At 55.1% G+C, this 27,488-nt stretch overlaps 1 protein-coding gene across 2 annotated transcripts in view; it reads left to right on the top strand.

The window, feature by feature from the left end:
* The first annotated feature begins 10,107 nt into the window (after nucleotides 1-10,107).
* Nucleotides 10,108-27,488, top strand: part of LOC140719465 (complement factor B-like) — a 56,504-nt gene continuing 39,123 nt past the window's right edge. The window contains exons 1-9 of one of the 2 annotated variants that reach the window (XM_073034164.1): nucleotides 10,108-10,239; nucleotides 11,203-11,406; nucleotides 15,699-15,884; nucleotides 18,201-18,377; nucleotides 18,832-18,912; nucleotides 22,268-22,362; nucleotides 24,163-24,286; nucleotides 24,515-24,643; nucleotides 24,905-24,985. In XM_073034164.1, coding sequence (XP_072890265.1) covers nucleotides 10,173-10,239; nucleotides 11,203-11,406; nucleotides 15,699-15,884; nucleotides 18,201-18,377; nucleotides 18,832-18,912; nucleotides 22,268-22,362; nucleotides 24,163-24,286; nucleotides 24,515-24,643; nucleotides 24,905-24,985 — 1,144 coding nt within the window. In that variant the 5' untranslated portion in view covers nucleotides 10,108-10,172. The remainder of the gene's footprint in view (nucleotides 10,240-11,202; nucleotides 11,407-15,698; nucleotides 15,885-18,200; nucleotides 18,378-18,831; nucleotides 18,913-22,267; nucleotides 22,363-24,162; nucleotides 24,287-24,514; nucleotides 24,644-24,904; nucleotides 24,986-27,488) is intronic. The other variant, XM_073034165.1, reaches the window with a different exon arrangement.

Here is a 27,488-nt window from a genome sequence, read left to right on the forward strand (position 1 = left end):
TCTCTCTGACTCCTACCGTCCCTCTGACTCCTACCGTCCCTCTGACCTCCTACCGTCCCTCTGACTCCTACCGACCCTCTTGACTCCTACCGTCCCTCTGACTCCTACCCTCCCTACCGTCCCCCTGACCTCCTACCGTCCCTCTGACCTCCTACCGTCCCTCTGACTCCCTACCATCCCTCTGACCTCCTATCGTCCCGCTGACTCCTACCCTCCATCTGACTCCTACCGTCCCTCTGACTCCCTACCGTCCCTCTGACTGCCTACCGTCCCTCTGACTCCTAACCTCCCTCTGTCTCCTACCGTCCCTCTTACACTCTACCGTCCCCCTGACTCCTACCGTCCCTCTGACTCCTACCGTCTCTCTGACTCCTACCGTCCCTCTGACCTCCTACCATCCCTCTGACCTCCTACCATCCCTCTGACTCCCTACTGTCCCTCTGACCTCCTATCGTCCCGCTGACACCTACCCTCCCTACCGTCCCCCTGACCTCCTACCATCCCTCTGACCTCCTACCGTCCCTCTGACTCCCTACTGTCCCTCTGACCTCCTATCGTCCCGCTGACTCCTACCGTCCCTCTGACTCCCTACCATCCCTCTGACCTCCTACCGTCCCTCTGACTCCCTACTGTCCCTCTGACCTCCTACCGTCCCGCTGACTCCTACCGTCTCTCTGACTCCCTACCGTCCCTCTGACCTCCTACCGTCCCTCTGACTCCCTAACATCCCTTTGATCTCCTACCATCCCTCTGACTCCCACCGTCTCTCTGACTCCCTACCGACTCTTTGACTCCTACCGTCCCTCTGACTCCTACCCTCCATCTGACTCCTACCGTCCCTCTGACACTCTACCGTCCCCCTGACTCCTACCGTCCCTCTGACTCCTACCGTCTCTCTGACTTCTACCGTCCCTCTGACTCCCTACCATCCCTTTGATCTCCTACCGTCCCTCTGACTCCTAACGTTCCTCTGACTCCTACCCTCCCTCTGACTCCTACCGTCCCTCTGACTACTACCGTCTCTCTGACTCCCTACAGTCTCTCTGACTCCTACCGTCCCTCTGACTCCTAACCTCCCTCTGTCTCCTACCGTCCCTCTGACACTCTACCGTCCCTCTGACCTCCTACCGTCCCTCTGACTCCTACCGACCCTCTTGACTCCTACCCTCCCTCTGGCTCCTACCCTCCCTCTGACACATACCGTCCCCCTGACCTCCTACCGTCCCTCTGAATCCTACCCTCCCTACCGTCCCCCTGACCTCCTACCGTTCCTCTGACTTCCTACCGTCTCTCTGACCTGCTACAGTCCCTCTGACCGCCTACCGTCCCTCTGACCTCCTACCGTCCCTCTGACTCCCTACCGTCCCTCTGACTCCCTTCCGTCTCTCTGACTCCTACCGTCCCACTGAGTCCTACCGTCCCTCTGACCTCCAACCGTCCCTCTGACTCCTACCGACCCTCTTGACTCCTACCCTCCCTCTGGCTCCTACCCTCCCTCTGACTCATACCGTCCCCCTGACCTCCTACCGTCCTTCTGACTCCTACCCTCCCTACCGTCCCCCTGACCTCCTACCGTCCCTCTGACCTCCTACCGTCCCGCTGACTCCTACCGTCTCTCTGACTCCCTACCGTCCCTCTGACCTCCTACCGTCCCTCTGACTCCTACCGTCTCTCGACTCCTACCGTCCCTCTGACCTCCTACCGTCTCTCTGACTCCCTACCGTCCCTCTGACCTCCTACCGTCCCGCTGACTCCTACCGTCTCTCTAACTCCCTACCGTCCCTCTGAATCCCTACCGTCTCTCTGACTCCTTATCGTCCCCCTGACCTCCAACCGTCCCTCTGACTCCTACCGTCCCTCAGACACTCTACCGTACCCCTGACCTCCAACCGTCCCTGTGACTCCTACCGTCCCTCTGACACTCTACCGTCCCCCTGACTCCAACCGTCCCTCTGACTCCTACCGTCTCTCTGACTCCTACCGTCCCTCTGACTCCCTACCGTCCCTCTGACTGCCTACCGTCTCTCTGACTCCTACCGTCCCTCTGACCTCCTACCGTCCCTCTGACTCCTACCGACCCTCTTGACTCCTACCCTCCCTCTGGCTCCTACCCTCCCTCTGACACATACCGTCCCCCTGACCTCCTACCGTCCCTCTGACTCCTACCCTCCCTACCGTCCCCCTGACCTCCTACCGTCCCTCTGACCTCCTACCGTCCCTCTGACTCCCTACCGTCCCTCTGACCTCCTATCGTCCCGCTGACTCCTACCGTCTCTCTGACTGCCTACCGTCTCTCTGACTCCTACCGTCCCTCTGACTCCTACCGTCCCTCTGACCTCCTACCGTCCCTCTGACTCCTACCGACCCTCTTGACTCCTACCGTCCCTCTGACTCCTACCCTCCCTACCGTCCCCCTGACCTCCTACCGTCCCTCTGACCTCCTACCGTCCCTCTGACTCCCTACCGTCCCTCTGACCTCCTATCGTCCCGCTGACTCCTACCCTCCATCTGACTCCTACCGTCCCTCTGACTCCCTACCGTCCCTCTGACTGCCTACCGTCCCTCTGACTCCAAACCTCCCTCTGTCTCCTACCGTCCCTCTTACACTCTACCGTTCCCCTGACTCCTACCGTCCCTCTGACTCCTACCGTCTCTCTGACTCCTACCGTCTCTCTGACTCCCTACCGTTCCCCTGACTCCTACCGTCTCTCTGACTCCCTACCGTCCCTCTGACTGCCTACCGTCCCTCTGACCTCCTACCGTCCCTCTGACTCCTACCGTCCCTATGACTCCTACCGTCCCTCTGACCTCCTACCATCCCTCTGACTCCTACCGACCCTCTTGACTCCTACCCTCCCTCTGGCTCCTACCCTCCCTCTGACACATACCGTCCCCCTGACCTCCTACCGTCCCTCTGACTCCTACCCTCCCTACCGTCCCCCTGAACTCCTACCGTCCCTCTGACCTCCTACCATCCCTCTGACTCCCTACCGTCCCTCTGACCTCCTATCGTCCCGCTGACTCCTACCGTCTCTCTGACTGCCTACCGTCTCTCTGACTCCTACGGTCCCTCTGACTCCTACCGTCCCTCTGACCTCCTACCGTCCCTCTGACTCCTACCGACCCTCTTGACTCCTACCGTCCCTCTGACTCCTACCCTCCCTACCGTCCCCCTGACCTCCTACCGTCCCTCTGACCTCCTACCGTCCCTCTGACTCCCTACCGTCCCTCTGACCTCCTATCGTCCCGCTGACTCCTACCCTCCATCTGACTCCTACCGTCCCTCTGACTCCCTACCGTCCCTCTGACTGCCTACCGTCCCTCTGACTCCAAACCTCCCTCTGTCTCCTACCGTCCCTCTTACACTCTACCGTTCCCCTGACTCCTACCGTCCCTCTGACTCCTACCGTCTCTCTGACTCCTACCGTCTCTCTGACTCCTACCGTCCCTCTGACCTCCTACCGTCCCGCTGACACCTACCCTCCCTACCGTCCCCCTGACTCCTACCGTCCCTCTGACTCCTACCGTCCCTCTGACTCCTACCCTCCGTCTGGCTCCTACCGTCCCTCTGACTCATACCGTCCCCCTGACCTCCTACCGTCCCTCTGACTCCTACCCTCCCTCTGACTCCTACCGTCCCTCTGACTCCTACCCTCCCTCTGACTCCTACCATCTCTCTGACTCCTACCGTCCCTCTGACCTCCTACTGTCCATCTGACTCCCTACCGTCTCTCTGACTCCTACCTTCCCTCTGACTCCTACCGACCCTCTTTACTCCTACCCTCCCTCTGGCTCCTACCCTCCCTCTGACTCATACCGTCCCCCTGACCTCCTACCGTCCCTCTGACCTCCTACCGTCCCTCTGACTCCTACCGTCTCTCTGACTCCCTACCGTCCCTCTGACCTCCTTTCGTCCCGCTGACTCCTACCGTCTCTCTGACTCCCTACCGTCCCTCTGACCTCCTACCTTCCTTCTGACTCCTACCCTCCCTACCGTCCCCCTGACCTCCTACCGTCCCTCTGACCTCCTACCGTCCCTCTGACTCCCTACTGTCCCTCTGACCTCCTATCGTCCCGCTGACTCCTACCGTCTCTCTGACTCCCTACCGTCCCTCTGACCTCCTACCGTCCCTCTGACTCCCTAACATCCCTTTGATCTCCTACCATCCCTCTGACTCCCACCGTCTCTCTGACTCCCTACCGACTCTTTGACTCCTACCGTCCCTCTGACTCCTACCCTCCATCTGACTCCTACCGTCCCTCTGACACTCTACCGTCCCCCTGACTCCTACCGTCCCTCTGACTCCTACCGTCTCTCTGACTTCTACCGTCCCTCTGACTCCCTACCATCCCTTTGATCTCCTACCGTCCCTCTGACTCCTAACGTTCCTCTGACTCCTACCCTCCCTCTGACTCCTACCGTCCCTCTGACTACTACCGTCTCTCTGACTCCCTACAGTCTCTCTGACTCCTACCGTCCCTCTGACTCCTAACCTCCCTCTGTCTCCTACCGTCCCTCTGACACTCTACCGTCCCTCTGACCTCCTACCGTCCCTCTGACTCCTACCGACCCTCTTGACTCCTACCCTCCCTCTGGCTCCTACCCTCCCTCTGACACATACCGTCCCCCTGACCTCCTACCGTCCCTCTGAATCCTACCCTCCCTACCGTCCCCCTGACCTCCTACCGTTCCTCTGACTTCCTACCGTCTCTCTGACCTGCTACAGTCCCTCTGACCGCCTACCGTCCCTCTGACCTCCTACCGTCCCTCTGACTCCCTACCGTCCCTCTGACTCCCTTCCGTCTCTCTGACTCCTACCGTCCCACTGAGTCCTACCGTCCCTCTGACCTCCTACCGTCCCTCTGACCTCCTACCGTCCCTCTGACTCCTACCGTCCCTCTGACTCCCTACCGTCCCTCTGATCTCCTTCCGTCCCTCTGACTCCTACCGTCCCTCTGACTCCTACCCTCCGTCTGGCTCCTACCGTCCCTCTGACTCATACCGTCCCCCTGACCTCCTACCGTCCCTCTGACTCCTACCCTCCCTCTGACTCCTACCATCCCTCTGACTCCTACCCTCCCTCTGACTCCTACCATCTCTCTGACTCCTACCGTCCCTCTGACCTCCTACTGTCCATCTGACTCCCTACCGTCTCTCTGACTCCTACCTTCCCTCTGACTCCTACCGACCCTCTTTACTCCTACCCTCCCTCTGGCTCCTACCCTCCCTCTGACTCATACCGTCCCCCTGACCTCCTACCGTCCCTCTGACCTCCTACCGTCCCTCTGACTCCTACCGTCCCTCTGACTCCCTACCGTCCCTCTGACTGCCTACCGTCTCTCTGACTCCTACCGTCCCTCTGACCTCCTACCGTCCCTCTGACTCCTACCGACCCTCTTGACTCCTACCCTCCCTCTGGCTCCTACCCTCCCTCTGACACATACCGTCCCCCTGACCTCCTACCGTCCCTCTGACTCCTACCCTCCCTACCGTCCCCCTGACCTCCTACCGTCCCTCTGACCTCCTACCGTCCCTCTGACTCCCTACCGTCCCTCTGACCTCCTATCGTCCCGCTGACTCCTACCGTCTCTCTGACTGCCTACCGTCTCTCTGACTCCTACCGTCCCTCTGACTCCTACCGTCCCTCTGACCTCCTACCGTCCCTCTGACTCCTACCGACCCTCTTGACTCCTACCGTCCCTCTGACTCCTACCCTCCCTACCGTCCCCCTGACCTCCTACCGTCCCTCTGACCTCCTACCGTCCCTCTGACTCCCTACCATCCCTCTGACCTCCTATCGTCCCGCTGACTCCTACCCTCCATCTGACTCCTACCGTCCCTCTGACTCCCTACCGTCCCTCTGACTGCCTACCGTCCCTCTGACTCCTAACCTCCCTCTGTCTCCTACCGTCCCTCTTACACTCTACCGTCCCCCTGACTCCTACCGTCCCTCTGACTCCTACCGTCTCTCTGACTCCTACCGTCCCTCTGACCTCCTACCGTCCCGCTGACACCTACCCTCCCTACCGTCCCCCTGACCTCCTACCATCCCTCTGACCTCCTACCGTCCCTCTGACTCCTACCGTCTCTCTGACTCCCTACCATCCCTCTGACCTCCTATCGTCCCGCTGACTCCTACCGTCCCTCTGACACCCTACCGTCCCTCTGACCTCCTACCGTCCCTCTGACACCCTACCGTCCCTCTGACTCCTACTGTCCCTCTGATCTCCTTCCGTCCCTCTGACTCCTACCGTCCCTCTGACTCCTACCCTCCGTCTGGCTCCTACCGTCCCTCTGACTCATACCGTCCCCCTGACCTCCTACCGTCCCTCTGACTCCTACCCTCCCTCTGACTCCTACCATCCCTCTGACTCCTACCCTCCCTCTGACTCCTACCATCTCTCTGACTCCTACCGTCCCTCTGACCTCCTACTGTCCATCTGACTCCCTACCGTCTCTCTGACTCCTACCTTCCCTCTGACTCCTACCGACCCTCTTTACTCCTACCCTCCCTCTGGCTCCTACCCTCCCTCTGACTCATACCGTCCCCCTGACCTCCTACCGTCCCTCTGACCTCCTACCGTCCCTCTGACTCCCTACCGTCCCTCTGACCTCCTATCGTCCCGCTGACTCCTACCCTCCATCTGACTCCTACCGTCCCTCTGACTCCCTACCGTCCCTCTGACTGCCTACCGTCCCTCTGACTCCTAACCTCCCTCTGTCTCCTACCGTCCCTCTTACACTCTACCGTCCCCCTGACTCCTACCGTCCCTCTGACTCCTACCGTCTCTCTGACTCCTACCGTCCCTCTGACCTCCTACCGTCCCGCTGACACCTACCCTCCCTACCGTCCCCCTGACCTCCTACCATCCCTCTGACCTCCTACCGTCCCTCTGACTCCTACCGTCTCTCTGACTCCCTACCATCCCTCTGACCTCCTATCGTCCCGCTGACTCCTACCGTCCCTCTGACACCCTACCGTCCCTCTGACCTCCTACCGTCCCTCTGACACCCTACCGTCCCTCTGACCTCCTACCGTCCCTCTGACACCCTACCGTCCCTCTGACTCCTACTGTCCCTCTGATCTCCTTCCGTCCCTCTGACTCCTACCGTCCCTCTGACTCCTACCCTCCGTCTGGCTCCTACCGTCCCTCTGACTCATACCGTCCCCCTGACCTCCTACCGTCCCTCTGACTCCTACCCTCCCTCTGACTCCTACCATCCCTCTGACTCCTACCCTCCCTCTGACTCCTACCATCTCTCTGACTCCTACCGTCCCTCTGACCTCCTACTGTCCATCTGACTCCCTACCGTCTCTCTGACTCCTACCTTCCCTCTGACTCCTACCGACCCTCTTTACTCCTACCCTCCCTCTGGCTCCTACCCTCCCTCTGACTCATACCGTCCCCCTGACCTCCTACCGTCCCTCTGACCTCCTACCGTCCCTCTGACTCCTACCGTCTCTCTGACTCCCTACCGTCCCTCTGACATCCTTTCGTCCCGCTGACTCCTACCGTCTCTCTGACTCCCTACCGTCCCTCTGACCTCCTACCTTCCTTCTGACTCCTACCCTCCCTACCGTCCCCCTGACCTCCTACCGTCCCTCTGACCTCCTACCGTCCCTCTGACTCCCTACTGTCCCTCTGACCTCCTATCGTCCCGCTGACTCCTACCGTCTCTCTGACTCCCTACCGTCCCTCTGACCTCCTACCGTCCCTCTGACTCCCTACCATCCCTTTGATCTCCTACCATCCCTCTGACTCCCACCGTCTCTCTGACTCCCTACCGACTCTTTGACTCCTACCGTCCCTCTGACTCCTACCCTCCATCTGACTCCTACCGTCCCTCTGACACTCTACCGTCCCCCTGACTCCTACCGTCCCTCTGACTCCTACCGTCTCTCTGACTTCTACCGTCCCTCTGACTCCCTACCATCCCTTTGATCTCCTACCGTCCCTCTGACTCCTAACGTTCCTCTGACTCCTGCCCTCCCTCTGACTCCTACCGTCCCTCTGACTACTACCGTCTCTCTGACTCCCTACAGTCTCTCTGACTCCTACCGTCCCTCTGACTCCTAACCTCCCTCTGTCTCCTACCGTCCCTCTGACCTCCTACCGTCCCTCTGACTCCCTACCATCCCTTTGATCTCCTACCGTCCCTCTGACTCCCTACCATCCCTTTGATCTCCTACCGTCTCTCTGACTCCCAACCGACTCTTTGACTCCTACCGTCCCTCTGACTCCTACCCTCCATCTGACTCCTACCGTCCCTCTGACTCCTACCGTCCCTCTGACACTCTACCGTCCCTCTGACCTCCTACCGTCCCTCTGACTCCCTACCATCCCTTTGATCTCCTACCGTCCCTCTGACACTCTACCGTCCCCCTGACTCCTATCGTCCCTCTGACTCCTACCGTCTCTCTGACTCCTACCGTCCCTCTGTCCTCCTACCATCCCGCTGACACCTACCCTCCCTACCGTCCCCTTGACCTCCTACCATCCCTCTGACCTCCTACCGTCCCTCTGCCTCCTACCGTCTCTCTGACTCCCTACCGTCCCTCTGACCTCCTATCGACCCGCTGACTCCTACCGTCTCTCTGACTCCCTACATACCTCTGACTCCTACCGTCCCTCTGACCTCCCACAGTCTCTCTGACTGCCTACCGTCCCCCTGACTCCTACCGTCCCTCTGACCTCCTACCGTCCCTCTGACTCCCTACTGTCCCTCTGTCCTCCTACCGTCCCCTGACCTCCTACCGTCCCTCTGATCTCCTACCGTCCCTCTGACCTCTCACAGTCTCTCTGACCTCCTTCCGTCCCTCTGACTCCTACCGTCCCTCTGACCTCCTACCGTCCCTCTGACTCCTACCGTCCCTCTGACCTCTCACAGTCTCTCTGACCTCCTACCGTCCCTCTGACTCCTACCGTCCCTCTGACCTCTCATGGTCTCTCTGACCTCCTACCGTCCCTCTGACTCCCTACCGTCCCTCTGACCTCTCACAATCTCTCTGAATCCCACCGTCGGGCGGAAGGTGCTGCAGGGTTAGAATGAGGATTGTTAGTCTGGGTCACTGCTGCTTCCCCCAGGCTGTGAGACTGATGAACATCCCGATACCACCCAGTCCACATTACTTATGACAGCGCCAGTACCATTATGCAGATCTATATTTAGCTATATATGCCCTTTAGTTCAACTTATCAATAGAATATTTTAATTACCTGTAAAATGATTTTGTTAATATTTTAATTGCTGTCTGTGATGCACCTTGGTCCTGTGGTATGATGCTTTGTTTACCTGTAAACATGTACATGGTTGAATGACAATACTCTTGAACTTTAACTACCCCCCCCCCGCCCCCGCCATGGCTCCTAGTTGTTACCCACACATCCTGTGAGGTGAGCTGAGGGTTGTCGAGCTGCAGCTCCCGTTCCCTAACGTGGCCTCGAAGGGGTTATCAGGGAGACTGGAGGTCATCCCAGTTTTCCCATATCTCTCAGCAGCCCTGGACCCACCCTCACTGCGCCAGCTCGACAGTATCAGATGAAGAAAGGAAGAAACTTACCTCGAGCCTTTGCCTGGTCTTGGCGAAGCCCGAGACTAACACTGGCCCACTCCAACCACGGCCGCTCTGCTTAAATGTAATTATTTATACTGGCCTTTGCTGTGCTATGATTGAAGCCCTCCACCCCCACCACTCTCCTCCCTCATCACCCCCTTCCTTTGCCCCAACCTCTCCCTTCTCCTTCTCTCACTCCCCCACCCTACTCCCATTCTCTGCTTCACCCTCCCCTCTCTCCCCCCGAACTACCTCTTGACCTCCCCAATACCCTCACCACCCAACACTCTCCCCGTTGCCCCTTCCCCTCTCTTCCCACTCATCCCCCTTAACTACTTTCCTCCTGCTCCCTATGTCCCCTTTCCCCTTTCCACTTCTCCCCCCTGCCCTCTTCCTCCTCCTCCCTTGCATGTTTGCTCTCCTCCTGCCCCTCTTCCCCTTGCACCCATCTCCCCACATCCTCGATTGGCTGAGAGATGGAAGAGAGGGGGTTAAGGGATTCCGAAATCAGAACTGATCTGGCCTTGGGATCGACCTTTGGCCCGGTAATTCCTGTTACTGTGTGTATGGGAACCCTCGACAATACCTCGGCCTTTCAATCCTCCACTTCCAGCGATGGAGCCCTTTCTGTGGTTCCTCACCCTCTCGTTCAGCCTCCTCTTCCACACTGGTGATGTCACAGGTGAGGGGGTGGATCGGCGAGGACTGGGGTCCCAGAGAGGAGGGCAGAGGGCACAAATTCCCTTCAATCTTCTTCCTTCTCCCACCCCACCTCTGTCTCTTCCCTCTCTGCCGCAGTCTCTCCCGTCTCTCCCCCTCTCATTACTCCCCACTCCTCCTCTCCCCTCTCTCCCCTTCTCCCCTCTTCCCATTTCCCTCTCTCCCTCCCCTCCCCCTCTCCCTCCCCTCTCTCCCTCCCCCTCTCTCCCCCTCCCTCTTCCCTCCGATCACACCCTCCCCTCTCCCTCTCCCCCTCCCCTCTCCCCTCTATACCTCCACTCCCCTTCCCCTCTCCCCTCTTACTCTTCCCATCTCCCCTCCCTGTCTCTCCCTCACCCTGTCCCTCCCCCTCTCTCACCCCTGCCCTCTCACCCTCCAATCACGCCCTCCCCTCTCCCCTCCCTCTCCACCACCCCCTCCAATCACACCCTCCCCTCTCCCCCTCCCCTCTATACCCTCTCCCTCCTGCTCTCCCAATCTCCTCTTGTCTCCTTGCCACACCCCCTCTCTCTCCCACCCTCTTCTCCTCTCCCCTCCACCCCTCTCCCCTCTCCACTCCCTCTCTCCTCTCCCCTCCCTCTTCCTCCTCTCCCCTTTCTTCCTCCTCCCATCTCCTCCCTTTATAACCCTCCCTCCTACCGCTCACTCTCCTATGCCCAATTTAACCGTCACTCCCTCCCATTGCTTCATACTCTTCTCCCTTCCCCATCTGGGTGCATTGAGGTGATCATGGGAAGAGGAGCGATGGGGGAGGAGGAGGAGGGGCATGAGGTGACAGGACAAGGAGGAGGGGGTGAGGGGTGGATGAGGAGCTGGAAGATGTTACTGGAGGGAAGGAGGTTGAGTTGGGAGTGGAGAAGGAGAGGGAGGAGGGAGGAAATGGGAGGAGGTGCTGGAGCCTGACTGATTCCCCTCTCTCCGCCAGGAACAACCTGTGGTCCGGCGGATCCGATCACAGGAGGGAGGTCCTCCAGCCCCCCGCGTCCTCGGCCGGGCAGTGTGTTAGAGTACCACTGTCCGGCTGGCTCCCGCCCCTTTCCCGTCGCCTGGAGGGTGTGTATGCAGTCCGGACGCTGGAGCCCTCTGCGCAACGCACAGAGGGAGAGGTCGCAGACTGCCCAGTGCCGACGTGAGTCCGAAGGGTGGGGTGGGAAGTGTTGGGGGTGATGGGGACTGATTGTGGCTGTTGAGAGGGTGGTGTTCCTGTAGCACTGGTGACCACATTACACAGACTTGCCTGTCCCTGCGATACGTGGGCTTCCAGCGTTCAGCCCTGTGATACGCAGACGTGCAGAGTCTGTCCCTCCCATACGCAGACGTGCAGAGTCTGTCCCTCCCATACGCAGATGTGCAGAGTCTGTCCCTCCCATACGCAGACGTACAGAGTCTGTCCCTCCCATACGCAGGCTTACGGAGTCCATCCCTGCCAAACGTGGGCTTATAGAGTCCGTCGCTGTAATACGCAGGCTTCCGGAGTCCATCTCTGATAAGTGAACTTACGGCATCGGATGTGAACCCACGAGCAGGTTCCTGCACTATATGGATCTGTACTTGTATCAGATTGATTGTGAGAATGGTGAGAGCCCGTGTGTAGATATTGTGTGGTGAATTGATTGGACTGCTATGCACGGATAGCTCTCTCATTCGGCGCTGGATTCCGATTCATATGTTTCCTCTTGGCGGGGTGGTTTGTCTCTCCCACACTGTAAGATGTCCAGTGTGAACCGTTACAATGTGACTCAGTACAGCGTTTAATCTTACTACTGTGTTGTCTTGCTCCGCGCATACGTAACATTTGGTGATAAAGATGGAAACAAGACTGGCCTCTCTACTCCACTTGGGCTGTTGCAATGTCAAAACTGACCACTGGAACTTGGCTGCAATGGAGGAAATCCTCCCAGGAAACATCAAACTCCAAACGATTTTAACACCAGCAGCAAAATGGGGGACGTAATGGAACTCAAATTGCTCCACGTGCACTTGGGAGGACTCGGGCAGAAACAGGCTGGTGCCCTGCACCTCCAGAGCAAATCTGAACTGACGCTCATTGAGGCTTTGGGCAACGCTCCACCACGTGCCACGGGCTCTCACATTCACGGCAGACCCCGACGAGAAAGGAGATGATTTCATTGCAAGGGTGACCCTGGTGGTACAGGAATGCTAGTGCAAAGATATTCCCTGAGCAAATTCGATAAAGCGGCACTTACCCAAGAATTTATTTTCCAGAGCCCATAATAGGACATAGGAAAGCCTCCTGTCTGTAAAACACAATACATCCTGGGACAAAGCATGATCCACAGATTCAGACACTCCCACCAGGGATTCAGGCAGTATTGGAGAAAGACCACCCTTTGGAAAACATCAAAGTTTGTCAGCAGATACTACCCTGCAGCTTATAGTCTCCACAGGGATCATGTTAGCCGCCACAACAAAGTGTGATGGCTGAGGGGTAATAACTGTTCCTGAACCTGGTGGTGTGAGCCCTGAGGCTCCTGTACCTTCTACCTGATGGTGGCAGTGAGAAGAGAGCGTGGTGGGGGTCCCTGATGGTGGATGCTGCTTTCCTGTGACAACGCTCCATGTAGATGTGCTCAGTGGTGGGGAGGGCTTTACCCGTGATGGACTGGGCCGTATCCACTACTTTCTGTAGGACTTTCCATTCAAGGGTGTTGGTGTTTCCACACCAGGCTGTGATGCAGCCAGTCAATATACTCTCCACCATACATCTATAGAAGTTTGGCAAAGTCCTAGACGTCATTCCAAATCTTCACAAACTCCTAAAAAGTAGAGGCACTGCTGTTCTTTCTTCATAACTGCATTTATGTGCTGAGCCCAGGACAGGCCCTCCAAAATAATAGAATCATAAAAGGGTCTTCCATTTCTGTCAGAAGGTAGGGCACCTCAAGAAATTGTGCTTCATTAAGCAATGCACCAACATAAAATGACAGAATTCAACCACACAAGGAGACAACTGGAGTGAAGAAGTGTGCACTATTTTCCAAACCCTTGACATGGACACCAGGCCTGGCCTCCTTACTTGGTTGCACTCACAGTGGACAACCAGCCCTGAAATTCGAGCTGGATACCGGCTCAGCCATCACCCTGGAAACCAGATTATCCTTCGCCATATCCAGAATTATAACCGGTGAACTCGGTGTTCCGTAGCTACACTGGAGACTGCATGGTGTCTTTACGGCAGAGGTGCCTCACAGGGGAACCTGCATCTAGACGGGGAGACTAATGGGCTAATTTGCTGGGCAGAAATTGGATTAAAAAGATACCATTGGAGATGTCCTGCATCGATCATATTGGAGGGGTGGCACTGTAGTGTAGTGGTTAGCACAACTCTTTACAGTACCAGAGACACAGGTACAATTCCCACCGCTGCCTGTCAGGGACCTGTGCGTTCTCCCCCTGACTGCGTGGGTTTCTGGTTTCCCCTCACAGTCAAAAGACAGGTTGATTGGTCATTGTAAGTTGTCCTGTGATTAGGCTAGGATTAAACTGGGGGTTGCTGGGGGACGCAGCTTGAAGGGGCTTAAGGGTCTACTCCACGCTGTGTGTGTCAATAAAGAAAGAAAGAACGATAAATTCTCTTTTACAAAAGTATCAGTGGGGTCTTCGCGCTGATGCTTCAGATCAGTACTGGTCTGGTTTAAGTTCAAGTTTAAGGAGACTGCCAGCTGAACTTTTACGAGGCCTGGATGTGGGTAGAAGAACTTGATGGACTGTAGTCATCCAATCTCCCAGAGCCAACTGTCCAGGAGTGAATCTGCAGCCAGCGAGAGGACATGAAGCAAAATTACAATATGCACACCAGTCCGAGAATGTTTGGTGCCAAAGACGCACATCTTGCAGAGGAGGGAAAACTGGCATCTGCCATCCGGGATTGTCACAGTCAAGTAGCAGAGATTGAGCTGGCAGATGGACAAATTGTTAGGAGACGTTTGGATCATAAACGTCAGGTGATTGACAAGGTCCCAGGGAAGCTGGGAAGATTCCTACAGAAGATTCCTTGGCTGATGAAGCTGGTGTCCCAGCGGACGGACCAGGATATCCGCAGATTCACAGCCCACTGCCCTCGACCATCAGCTAACGAGGAAGGCAGAGAGAACCTTCCTGCAGCAGTCCACAAGGGTGCAACTGTACCAAATAGGATAGACATTTCATCATAAGCACAAGAAATTCTGGAGATGCTGGAAATCCAAAGCAACACACGCAAAATGCTGGAGGAACTCAGCAGGTCAGATGGCATCAATGGAAATTAATAAACAGTGGATGTTTTGGACCGAGGCCCTTCTTCAGGACCAGAAAGGAAGGGGGAAGAGGCCAGAATAAAAAGGTTGGTGGAGGGGAAGGAGGACAAGCTTGAAGGTGGCAGGTGAAGCCAGGCGGGTGGGAAAGGTTGGAGAGGAGAGTGGACCATGGGTGAAAGGAAAGAAGGTGGGGCATCAGGGGGAGCTGGCAGGTAGGTAAGAAGAAGAAGTAAGAGGCTAGATGGGGAATGGAAGGGAGAAGGAAAAATTAATATTCATCCCATCAGATTGGAAGCTATCCAGATGGAATATGAGGTGTTGCTCTTCCACCCTGAAGTTTGCCTCATTGTGGCACGAGGAGGCCATGGACCAATATGTCGGAATGGGAATGGGAATTAAAATGGTTGGCTGTAACCTCACTTACTCCCTTCTGCTGTTCCCACCGAGAGGGGGGACCTCAGTGTTTGGAAAGATGTTGGGGTCTAATGTTACGGATGAGGTTATGGAGTACTTGGTGACATAGGGCAAGAAAGGACAAAGTCAACATGGTTTCCTTCAGTGAAAATCCTGCCTGATGAACCTGTTGGAATTCCTTGAGGAGATTACAAGGACAGATAAAGGGGATGTAGTGGATGTTATATATTTGGACTTTCAGAAGGTCTTTGACAAGGTGCCACACATGAGGCTGCTGACCAAGTTTATATTAAATGTTTATAGACCTCTCATTGTTCTTTTTCTGTGTAATACATAACTGGAGCCAAGACTGGGTTACTTTGTTTCATGGACTCACGTCCGAGTTCTTGCATTATGTTGACCCACGACCCGGTTGCTGCGTTTCATGGACCCACGACTGGACTACTGCATTTCGTGGACCCATGGCTGGGTTCCTGCGTTTTGTAGACCCATGACTGGGTTCCTGTGATTTCTGGACCCTTGTCCGGGCTCCTTTATTGTCCGGATTCCTACATTATGTGGACCCACGACTGGGTCACTGTGTTACGTGGACCAGGTTACTCTGAGACATGGCCCTTGGCTGTTTGCTGGTGCTACGTGGGGTCCCAACTGTTTTCTGGCATTGCACCGACCTGGGGTTGTCTCCGTCTCGCTTCCTGCACCCCCCCTCTCCCCCCTCGTCTGACACTCTCTCTCCCTCGCCACTTCACAGCGTACCGGTGCGTGAGCCCAATGCTCCTAGAGCACGGATACTTCCAGCCGCGTCTCCTCCAGTACCGTGTCAACCAGACGGTGCAGTTTGTCTGCAACCAGGGCTTTGCACTCCTTGGCTCCCCCAACCGGACCTGCCTCTCCAATGGGCGCTGGAGTGGAAATGCTGCCATCTGCTATGCCGGAGGTGAGTCTACCCCACCCCACACTCACAGACTGAGGTTACACTTCCTCCCCACCCCACCCCACACCTGGCCATCTCACGGGAACAAGCTTTGCTGTAGGCCTAGTTTCTTGCCTCTTTGACCCTGCTCCCAAGGGGGCACTCATTGCTCAGGAAAGTCCCTGGCTTTGTTTGGGGCCTAGTCCCTTAACTGTTTAATCTCACCCGCAGTGGGGCTCAAGCCTCTCAAGAAAGTCCCAGACTTTGCTTCGGAGTCTTGGAGCCTAATTCCTGCTTAGTTGAGTCTGTTCATAATTCCAGTTTGCTGCCTTGCCTACTGAGTTCATCCAGCATTTTGTGTGTGTTGAGCTAGTTCCTAATAGGGCTCTATACTCAAAAAAAGTCCCAGGATTTGCTTGGGGCCTAGACCCTGCCTGATTGATCTCACCTCCTTTGGGGCCCGTTCGCTCCACGAAAGTCGTAGGCTCAGTTTTGGTCCTAGTTCCTTGTTTCACTCACTCACATTTTGGGCACAAAGTCCTTGTTTCCTGCCACTCACTGGCTGGAAAGTCCTAGGCTTTGTTTAAGGCCTAGTGCCTGAGCTGTTTGCCCTGCATACTCCTTCTAAGGTTTGGTTTTAGAAGATCCAAGCATGGACAATCCAGGAACAGCATAGCTTGTGAGCTATTGTTTGTGGAGTGTGCTGCATTGTGATATGCAGCTTCTGGTGAGCTTCTGGTTCAGTGTAGTGTGATCTGCTCACACTGCTCGCAGTGACTTCTGACATAAGACAAGGAGGACAGCAAACTCTCTGCAACCCACAGGGCAGCCCCATTGTTCGAGAAACCAATGACCTGTCCTGTGAGGAGGAGGACCTCAAACCCTCCAGAACCTCCATGAGAAAGTCCCAGACTCCATCTTGAGCCTAGCGGTCAATGTCTAACAGAATACTCACAAAAGTGGGCCACAAAACCCCTTACAACCCCTACAGGAAAGCCCTAGGCTCCAAATCAGACCTACTGTTAAAAAAAACCCAGTGATCCATCCAGTGATAGATAGATAGTTCATCCCCATGGGGAAATTCAACTTTTTTCAAATGCTCTAGAACCCACAGGAAAGCTCCAGTTTTCATCTCAGGCCTAGTGGTCAATTACTCAATGGCACAACTGCTAGTTCTTACTCTTCACAGACATCATAGAATGAACCCCTTACAAGCTCCTATAGGAAAGCCCCAGGCTTCATCTTAGGCCTATTTGTCAGCTTATCAATCCCATGTAAAATAACCAGACATCCCACCTCTCCCGGAAGTTCCGGGAATCTCCCGCATATTGATAGCGGCTCCCTGATGCCTGCAAATTATATACAATATCCCGTAAATCGATTTTTGGAGAGGGAAAGGGGAAGGGGGAGAGAGATATATAGCAGAGTATTCAAAAAAAGAAAATATAAAACGTACTTCACCCCAGACTACACTAAAGTGTACCCCTGCCTAATAGGGGTCAAAACAATGACAGTGTTGCTCGCTGCACTGTTTGCAACAGTGACTTTTCTATTGCCCACGGTGGGGTAAATCACTGTTGATGCGAGTTTAACATGTATCATTCTTTCATTAGCATAGCAAGCATTATTTAAACTAGCTGGGTAGCTGCTAAGGAGCTAGTCTAATGCAGACATCCCACCTCTCCCGGAAGTTCCGGGAGTCTACCGCAGATTGATGGTGCTGCCTCCCTGAAATGAGTTTTTCCAGGGTGGAATGTCTGGATAACCATCAAACATAAAGATGACCTGATAGAGGTGTACAAGATGATGAGAGGCATTGATTGTGTGGATAGTCAGAGGCTTTTTCCCAGGGCTGAAATGGCTAGCACGAGAGGGAATAGTTTTAAGGTGCTTGGAAGTAGGTACAGAGGAGATGTCAGGGGTAAGTTTTTACTCAGAGAATGGTGAGTGTGTGGAATGGGCTGCTGGTGGTGGTGGTGGAGTTGGAAATGATAGGGTCTTTTAAGAGACTCCTGGATGGCTACATGGAGCTTAGAAAAATAGAGAGCTATTGGTAAAACCTAGGTAGTTCTAAGGTAAGGACTTGTTCAGCATAGATTTGTGGGCCGAAGGGCCTCTATTGCACTGTAGGTTTTCTATGTTTCTAGTATGTTTCATAGACATAGGGTATAGGAGCATAATTAGGCCATTTGGTCACTTGGCCATCGGGGCATCAATCCCTTTAAAACCCGCAGGAAAGCCCCATACCTCATCTCGGGCCTAGTGGTCAATGGAGGAAAAGGTGGGCCTCAGTCCTGGAGGTGTGAGAATTGGAGGCTGAGCCTGTTCACTTGCTCCCAGCAGATTCGTTTTGCCCTGATCCGGGGATCCCGCTCGGGGGAAGCCGCAAAGTGAGGGGCTTTGATGTGGGTGACACCGTCTCCTACCTGTGCTCTTCTGGCCTGGGGCTGAGAGGCTCTCGGACCAGGACATGCCTCCCCACTGGCAGGTGGAGTGGAAGGGAGACCACCTGCGAGAGTAAGGAGGAAGGGAAAGGGTGGGGCGGCAGAAGAGGGAGGGAAGAGAGTGTGTTTGGCAGGGAGGGGGTGTGGGAGACGGGAAGGGGTGTAGGGGAGGAGAAGGCTACTGAGCTATGGAGGAACTCAGGGGTGGGAAGGGGTTGATGGAGATGTGATGACCGCAGGGGAGGGAGGATATCACAGAAACAGGGAGCTGCATGGGGGTGGGAGGGGCACGCAGAGATGGGAGGGGCACAGGGAAAGGAGGGGTGATGGAGATGGAGGGGAGAGGCATCACAGAGATGGGGAGAGGCATAGGAGAGAGAGGGGTTGATAGAGATGAGGTGGGGGGTTTGTCAGAGATGGGGAGGGAGGGGGGTGACAGATGGTGAGGCGATAGGGGAGGCAGGGGTGACATGAGGGTTGTAGGGGAGGGAGTGGTCACGCACACACACACTCTGTCTTCTCTCAAGGTTGGTATGCCTTTGATTTTGCCAAGGATGTGGCCAACCAATTGACCCTCTCTGAAGAAATTCTGGGCCATGCTAAACAAGGTAAGTGGCACCCACCCACCCCAGTAACCCTCCTGTCTGTGTGAGGATCCCACAGGAGATGGCTGGTTGGTTACCATCAGATGAACTGAGGTACGGTGAAAGGCTTTCGTTTTCTATGCCATCCATAGAGATTATGGCCCAGGTAAGATATTGAGGTAGGACGAAAGGGAAAACAGAATACAGAATGAAGAATTACAATCACAGGGAGAGTGCGGTGTATCCAGACAATAAGGTACAAAAATTTGTGAGGTCACCAGTCTGTCATATCCTACTTCCCCCTCCTCCCGTCTCCCCCACCCACCTGCCTTTCCTCCTCTCGTGTCTCACCTGCCCTCCTGCCTCTCCTGCCCTTCCATCTCCCCTCCCGCCCAACTCTTCCCCTCTCGTGTCTCCCCGCCCACCCACTCGCCTCTCCCCCTTCCCATCTCCCCTCTCCTGTCTCCCCTGGCCTCCTGCCTTTCCCTCGCTCCATCCTCTCCCTCACTTCCATCTCCCCTGCCTTCCCATCTCTCCCCCTCTCTGCCTCCTCCTCTCCCTCCTCTTGCCCCTCTTCCATTTCTCCCCCTCTCCATTCACAAGTCTCATCACAGCAGCGTAGAAGCTGTCCTCGACCCTGGTGGGACGTGCTTTCAGGCTTTTGTATCTTCTGCCCGATGGGAGGGGGAGAAGAGAGACTGTCTGGGATGGGAGGGGTGATTGATTGTGCTGGCTGCTTTACTGAGTACAGACGGTCCATGGAGGGGAGGCTGGTTTCCGTGTTGTACTGAGCTGTGTCCACAGTTCTCTATAGTTTTTGATAGTGTTGCTTCCTAGACGCACAGCACAGAAACTGGCCCCTTGACCCAATGTCCATTCCCACCGATTCCCATCTAGGCTTGCCCATATCCCTCTGGATTTCCAGCATCTGCGGAATCTCTTGTCCACATATTTAACCAGGTCCGGATCAGATCTCCCTTCAGCTTCCATCACTCCAGAGAGAACTTCTCAAGTTTGTCTAATCTCTCCCTATAGCTCATATGCCCTCCAATCCAGGTGGTATCCTGGTTGAATCACTTCTGTCCCTCTCCAAAACTCTCACACCCTCGGCCAGAACTGAATGCAGTTCTCCCGGTGTGGCCTGGCCAGAGTTTTATAAAGCGGCAACGCGACGTCCAAACTCTTCAACTCGGAGTCCTGACTCACGGAGGCGAGCACGCTGTACGCATTCTTTCAGAAGAAGATTTAGAAAAGCATTTACTATCACTGATATATGTTGTGGAATTTGTTGCTTGGTGGCAACAGTACAAGATGATAATAAAAATTTAATAGATGTTACAACATTTTAAAATAAATAATGCGAAAGGAGAGCAAAGTGGTGAGGTTGTGTTCATTGTTCATTCAGAAATCTGATGGCAGAGGGGAAGAAGCTGTTTCCTGAATTATTGAGTATCTGTCTTCAGGCCCCTGTACCTCCTCCTTGATGGTAGCAATGAGAAGAGGGCATGTCCTGGGTGGTAAGGGTCCTTAATGATTAATGTAGCCTTCTTGAGGCACAGCCTATAGAAGATCTCCTCGATGGTAGGGAGGGTTATGTCTGTGATGGAGCTGGCAGAGTCTCCGCAGTCTCCTGTGATCCTGTGCACTGGAGCCTCCCCAGTGATGTAACCAGTCAGAATGGTCTCTACGCTTGTAGAGATTTACAAGAGTCTTTGGTGACATTCCAAATCTCCTCAAACTCATCATGAGGTGCGAACTCTGCACGAAGCTGGCATGCCTTCTTCGTGATTCCATCGACGTGTTGGGCCCGGGATAGATCGCAGAGACATTGGCACTCAGGAACTTGAAGCTGCTCACCCTTTCCACCGCGGACCCTTGAGGGAGAACTGGTGTGTGTTCCCTTGACTTCCCACCCTGAAGCCCACAGTCAATTCCGTGGACTTGTTGACGTTGAGTGCAAAGTTGTTGTTGCTACACCACTCAAGCAGCTGATCGATCTTGCTCCTTGTCGCAATCTGAGATTCTGCCAAGAACAGCAAATACATTTACCGCCTATTGGTATGTGTGACCACTTTCAGGGAGCTGTGCACTTGGACCTCAAACTCCCTCAATACATCAACACTGTGAAGTGTCCTGCCCTTCACTGTGTCCTGTCCTTTTACATCTGACCTCCCAAAGTACGACACCTCACGCTTACTCGGATTAAACTCCATCTGCCGTTTCTCCACCCATAGCTGCAATTGATCTATATCCCCCTGTATCCTCTGCTCCGTGCACAGCACCACTGGTCTTTGATGCCTTTGTTCCCAGCTGTTCCTGTCCCACAGCGCGTGGCCAGGCACAGCTCAAACACCATCTATAAATTCTCTGCTGACACAACTGTTGTTGGCAGAATCTCCGATGGTGACAAGGAGGCGTACAGAAGTGATGATAAATCGGTTGTTTGGGTGATGTCGGATCAGCGAGATCAAGGGCCTGATTGTGGACCTCAGGAAGGGGAGGTCAGGAGGACACACATCAGTCCTCATCAAGGGATCAGCAGCCTCAAATTCCTGGCCATTAATGTCCCTGAGGATCTACCCTAGGCCCAACGTATTGATATAATTACAAAGAAGGTACACCAGTGGCTATATTTCATCAGATTTTGTATGCCATCAAAGATTCTAGCACATTTCCACAGATGTACCATGGAGAGTCTATACTTCAACATTTCAGAGAAGTTTGGATAAATACATGAATGGAGGGCTACGGTCCAGATGCAGGTCAACAGGTCCAGGCAGAATAATAGTCAGCACGGACTAGACAGGCCAAAGGATCTGTTCCTGCATTGCAGTGTTCTACGCATCCTGACGGGTTGCATCCCTGTCTGGTATGGAGGGTCCAATACACAGGACTGCAAGAGGCCGCAGAGGGTTGTAGGCTGAGCCACAGCCCACCCTACCATCGAAGAGAACTTCAATAGGCGATGCCTCAAGAGGGCAGCATCCATCGCCGAGGACCCTAACCCTCCAGGATATCTCTTCTCATTGCTACCATCAGGAGGGAGGTGCAGGAATCTGGAGACACACACTCAATGTTTAAGGAACAGCTTCTTTCCCTCCACCATCAGATTTCTGACTGGCCCACAAACACTACCTCACTATTTGAGTTTTGCAATATTTATTAATTATATGTTAATATACGGTAATTTTTCATGTCTTGTACTGTACTGCTGCTGCATGCCGTAAACCCTGAACTTCACGACATAGATCAGTGATAGACAGCCTTGATTCTTGGCCAGAAGGTTAAGGGAGGAAGTTCCCGCAGCAGAGTGGTAGAGTGTGTGTCCCACATGGGGATGGAACCCACAGATTAACTTCTGGACTTTTCGTCCTGCCAGGTGTACACATCTACTTCCTGCTGGACGCATCTGGCAGCGTGGGCGAGGAGAATTTTCAGAAGACACTGGAGTTTGTCGCTGCATTCAGCGAGAAGGTTTGGGAGTTGTCTGTCCTCTCTCCAGGGGACACTCTCTCCTTCCCCTCCCATCCAATCCCAGATTCCTGGGGAGAGTGGAGTGGAGGCGGGAGGAGGTGTGAGGAGGGGGTGGGGGGGTCGCTGCTCAAATCTTTGTCTGGCTCTGAACTTGCAAGTGGTGGTGAAATTCAGTTCACTGAGGCCCTGATTACCCCCCTTCCTTGTCACTCCAGTGATTCCCCCTCCCTGAAAGTTGTACAGAGGGCGACGTTATAATGCAAGTACAGGCTTTCTGGCCCCCTAGACCCCAGGCCTCAGTGTTCTGAACTAATTAAGTACCTAACTAATGTAATCTGCACCCACACTGTGTCCGTACCCCTCCATTCCCAGTACATACATGTGCCTATCTTGTCGTATCTGCCTGCCCACCGCCCCCGACTCCACATTCCACGCACCCACCACCCTGCGTGCAAAAATAACTTGCCGCCACACATCTCCTTTGAACTTGCCCCACCCCTGCTAAATGCATTCCCTCCGCTGTTAGACATTTCCAGCCTGAGGATAAAAGATACCAGCTGTCTACTCTATCTGAGCCTCTCATAATCTTATAAACCTCGATCAGGCCTCCCTTCAGCCCCCATGGCTTCAGAGAAAACAGCCCAACTTTGTCCAACCTCTCCTTTTAGCTCATGCCCTCTAATCCAGGCAGCATCCCGACAAATCTCTTTACAAGCCTCTCCAAAGCCCCCCCCCCACTGCACCCCAATACACAAGACTGACTTCAGTGAGAGCTGGGAGGAGGCAGGGGGAGAGCGAGAGCAGGCGGGCAGGGGGAGAGTGAGAGCAGGCGGGCAGGGGGAGAGTGAGAGCAGGCGGGCGGGGGGAGAGCGAGAGCAGGCGGGCAGGGGGAGAGCGAGAGCAGGCGGGCGGGGGGAGAGCGAGAGCAGGCGGGCAGGGGGAGAGCGAGAGCAGGCGGGCGAGGGGAGAGCGAGAGCAGGCGGGCAGGGGGAGAGCAAGAGCAGGCGGGCGGGAGGAGAGCGAGAGCAGGCGGGCAGGGGGAGAGCAAGAGCAGGCGGGCGGGGGGAGAGCGAGAGCAGGCGGGCAGGGGGAGAAGGAGGAAGATGGAGGGGAAGCGGAGATAGTCAAAGAGAGATGGAGAGATGAAGCAAGAAGGAGAGGGGAAAGATGGGGACAGAGAGAAATGGAGAGGTGAAGGGAAGAAGGGAGATGGGGAGAGAGAGAGAGAGGGTCAGAGACAGATGGAGAGATGAAGCAAGAGAGGGAGTGAGAGTGATTGAGGGAGAGGGAGTGAGAGATAGAGGGAGAAGGGAGAGGGGGAGAGAGAGAGTGAGAGATGGAGGTGGGAGAGGGAGAGGGAAAGGGAGCTGTATGGAGGGGTGAAAGAGAGGAAGGGTTTGAGTGAGAGGGAAAGTAGAGAGAAGGAACGGGGAGGATGGAAGGAGGAAAGGAGGGTTAGGGTGTGTGGGAGGGAGAATGAGGGAAAGGGAGACAGTGGAGGAGGAAGAAGAATAGAGGGAGAGACAGATGGGGAGTGGGAGAGATGGGTGTGGAGAGAAGAGAATGGATGGAGGGAGAAAGGGCTTAGCACCTTATTTCGAATGCCCCTGCTAATCTTCTCACCCACAGCCTGTCCCTCCCCATCTCCGTTCCTTTGGCGAGGGGTGAGGGGGAGCTGGTGAGACGGGAGACATGGTCTATGGCAGATGATCTGGAGGGGTGGAGGACGAGTGGGGGGGGGGTGTTATTCAGATGTGATTCTCCCCATCTGCTCCTGCTGAGCCGCCATTCCATCTGCAGACACATGCCGTCTCGAACCGCGTACAGTTCCACGCTTTCTGCTTCGCCTCCCGTGTCCTGTTCAAGGTCAGTTCCAATTCCGAGCCCCTGTTCGCCGAGGATTTCCACGACTTCAACTACACAGGTCAGGACCATGTCCTCACTCCCCCCTCATCCCCTCACATCCCTACTCTTCCTGTCCCCTCACCCTGTCTCTCCCTACCCTCTCACCCCTACCCTCTCCGTCCACTCCTTCTTTCCCGCTCTTCGCCCCTCCCTCTTACCCCGCCTCCTCCCCCACTCCTCCCCTTCTCTTCTCCCCCCTCTACCTCCCTCTCCTCCCCACTCATGACCTGTACATTGTTGATTCCAGCCTACCTCTCCGAGATGGGCACTAACATCAGTGGGGCATTGGACCACACCCTGGGGTACATCAGGCAGGCCGTGTCTGCAACTCCTCCGGAAACTCTCACCCGACAAATCATCATCCTTCTCACTGACGGTAAAACCTCCACCTTCCCAGTTTGTCTTCTGGGACCCAGGGGTACGGGGAAATGGTTTGCTGAAAGTGGAGAAGTTGGTTAAGGCATTTGGCACCTTGGCCTTCGTCAGTCAGGGGACTGAGTACAGCAGCTGGGTGGGGGGTGGGCATTATATTAATTTATTTGCTGAAGGGTCCGTTCTTGTTCCACAATCTAGAAATCAAGTCCCTTGTGTGAATTAAGATAAACTTGACATTGAGTTTTGTATTTCTGTCTGACAGGGAGACATAACGTGGGCAGGAATCCTGTAGAAGTTGTGAAGAAGATTAAGGAGGCGGTGCCCAGGGCTGAGGAGAACCTCGGTAAATACGTCCCATCACCGGGGCAGGACTGACTCTTTGGAAAGGCAGGGAGGAGGAGGGATCGCCAGTGCTAAGGTTTAACGTTGGTCTGTCACCCCCATCTCTTCCGATCTGAAGGACAAGGCAGTGGTTGAGGGAGCTGAGTGGGGAGGGGGGAATATTGTACCACTATCCATAGATTCACCTCACTTGCAACCCTACTGGGAAATGAATCACCTTCCCTTTCATGGTCTGAATTGTGGAACCAGAGGTGCTTTGGGGGCCCTGTCATCAGAAGTGACACAAGTGGTTCAAGGAGTTGATGTGTTGGGGGGGTCTTACCCCCATCTTCCCAAGGGGTGATTAGGGATGTGTGGTAAACTCTGGCAAAGCCCCACATTCTTGATGGGGCAAGTAGCGATTGTAGAGATGGGCAATAGTTGCTGGGAAGACCACACCTGCACAAAGGTGTTGTCTTGGTCTTGTGATGGGCGATTAGTTATGGCAGACCCCCACCCTCTTGAGGAGGCAATTGTGATAAATGTTGTCAAGTTCCCCACTTTCCCGAGGGGTGATCAGGGGTGGGCAATAAATGCTGGCAAGTTCCCCACCCTCTCGAGGGGTGATCAGGGGTGGGCAATAAATGCTGGCAAGTTCCCCACCCTCTCGAGGGGTGATCAGGGGTGGGTAATAAATGCTGGCAAGTTCCCCACTTTCCCGAGGGGTGATCAGGGGTGGGTAATAAATGCTGGCAAGTTCCCCACCCTCTCGAGGGGTGATCAGGGGTGGGTAATAAATGCTGGCAAGTTCCCCACCCTCTCGAGGGGTGATCAGGGGTGGGTAATAAATGCTGGCAAGTTCCCCACTTTCCCGAGGGGTGATCAGGGGTGGGCAATAAATGCTGGCAAGTTCCCCACTTTCCCGAGGGGTGATCAGGGGTGGGCAATAAATGCTGGCAAGTTCCCCACTTTCCCGAGGGGTGATCAGGGGTGGGTAATAAATGCTGGCAAGTTCCCCACTTTCCCGAGGGGTGATCAGGGGTGGGCAATAAATGCTGGCAAGTTCCCCACCCTCTCAAGGGGTGATCAGGGGTGGGTAATAAATGCTGGCAAGTTCCCCACTTTCCCGAGGGGTGATCAGGGGTGGGCAATAAATGCTGGCAAGTTCCCCACCCTCTCAAGGGGTGATCAGGGGTGGGTAATAAATGCTGGCAAGTTCCCCACTTTCCCGAGGGGTGATCAGGGGTGGGTAATAAATGCTGGCAAGTTCCCCACTTTCCCGAGGGGTGATCAGGGGTGGGCAATAAATGCTGGCAAGTTCCCCACTTTCCCGAGCGGTGATCAGGGGTGGGCAATAAATGCTGGCAAGTTCCCCACCCTCTCGAGGGGTGATCAGGGGTGGGTAATAAATGCTGGCAAGTTCCCCACCCTCTCGAGGGGTGATCAGGGGTGGGCAATAAATGCTGGCAAGTTCCCCACCCTCTTGAGGGGTGATCAGGGGTGGGTAATAAATGCTGGCAAGTTCCCCACTTTCCCGAGGGGTGATCAGGGGTGGGTAATAAATGCTGGCAAGTTCCCCACCCTCTCGAGGGGTGATCAGGGGTGGGCAATAAATGCTGGCAAGTTCCCCACCCTCTTGAGGGGTGATCAGGGGTGGGCAATAAATGCTGGCAAGTTCCCCACCCTCTTGAGGGGTGATCAGGGGTGGGCAATAAATGCTGGCAAGTTCCCCACTTTCCCGAGGGGTGATCAGGGGTGGGCAATAAATGCTGGCAAGTTCCCCACTTTCCCGAGGGGTGATCAGGGGTGGGCAATAAATGCTGGCAAGTTCCCCACCCTCTCGAGGGGTGATCAGGGGTGGGTAATAAATGCTGGCAAGTTCCCCACTTTCCCGAGGGGTGATCAGGGGTGGGCAATAAATGCTGGCAAGTTCCCCACTTTCCCGAGCGGTGATCAGGGGTGGGCAATAAATGCTGGCAAGTTCCCCACCCTCTCGAGGGGTGATCAGGGGTGGGTAATAAATGCTGGCAAGTTCCCCACCCTCTCGAGGGGTGATCAGGGGTGGGCAATAAATGCTGGCAAGTTCCCCACCCTCTTGAGGGGTGATCAGGGGTGGGTAATAAATGCTGGCAAGTTCCCCACCCTCTCGAGGGGTGATCAGGGGTGGGTAATAAATGCTGGCAAGTTCCCCACCCTCTCGAGGGGTGATCAGGGGTGGGTAATAAATGCTGGCAAGTTCCCCACCCTCTCGAGGGGTGATCAGGGGTGCGCAATAAATGCTGGCAAGTTCCCCACCCTCTCGATGGGTGATCAGGGGTGGGCAATAAATGCTGGCAAGTTCCCCACTTTCCCGAGGGGTGATCAGGGGTGGGTAATAAATGCTGGCAAGTTCCCCACTTTCCCGAGGGGTGATCAGGGGTGGGTAATAAATGCTGGCAAGTTCCCCACCCTCTCAAGGGGTGATCAGGGGTGGGTAATAAATGCTGGCAAGTTCCCCACTTTCCCGAGGGGTGATCAGGGGTGGG

The sequence above is a fragment of the Hemitrygon akajei genome, chromosome 31 (assembly GCF_048418815.1).
Source record: "Hemitrygon akajei chromosome 31, sHemAka1.3, whole genome shotgun sequence".
Lineage (NCBI taxonomy): Eukaryota > Metazoa > Chordata > Chondrichthyes > Myliobatiformes > Dasyatidae > Hemitrygon > Hemitrygon akajei.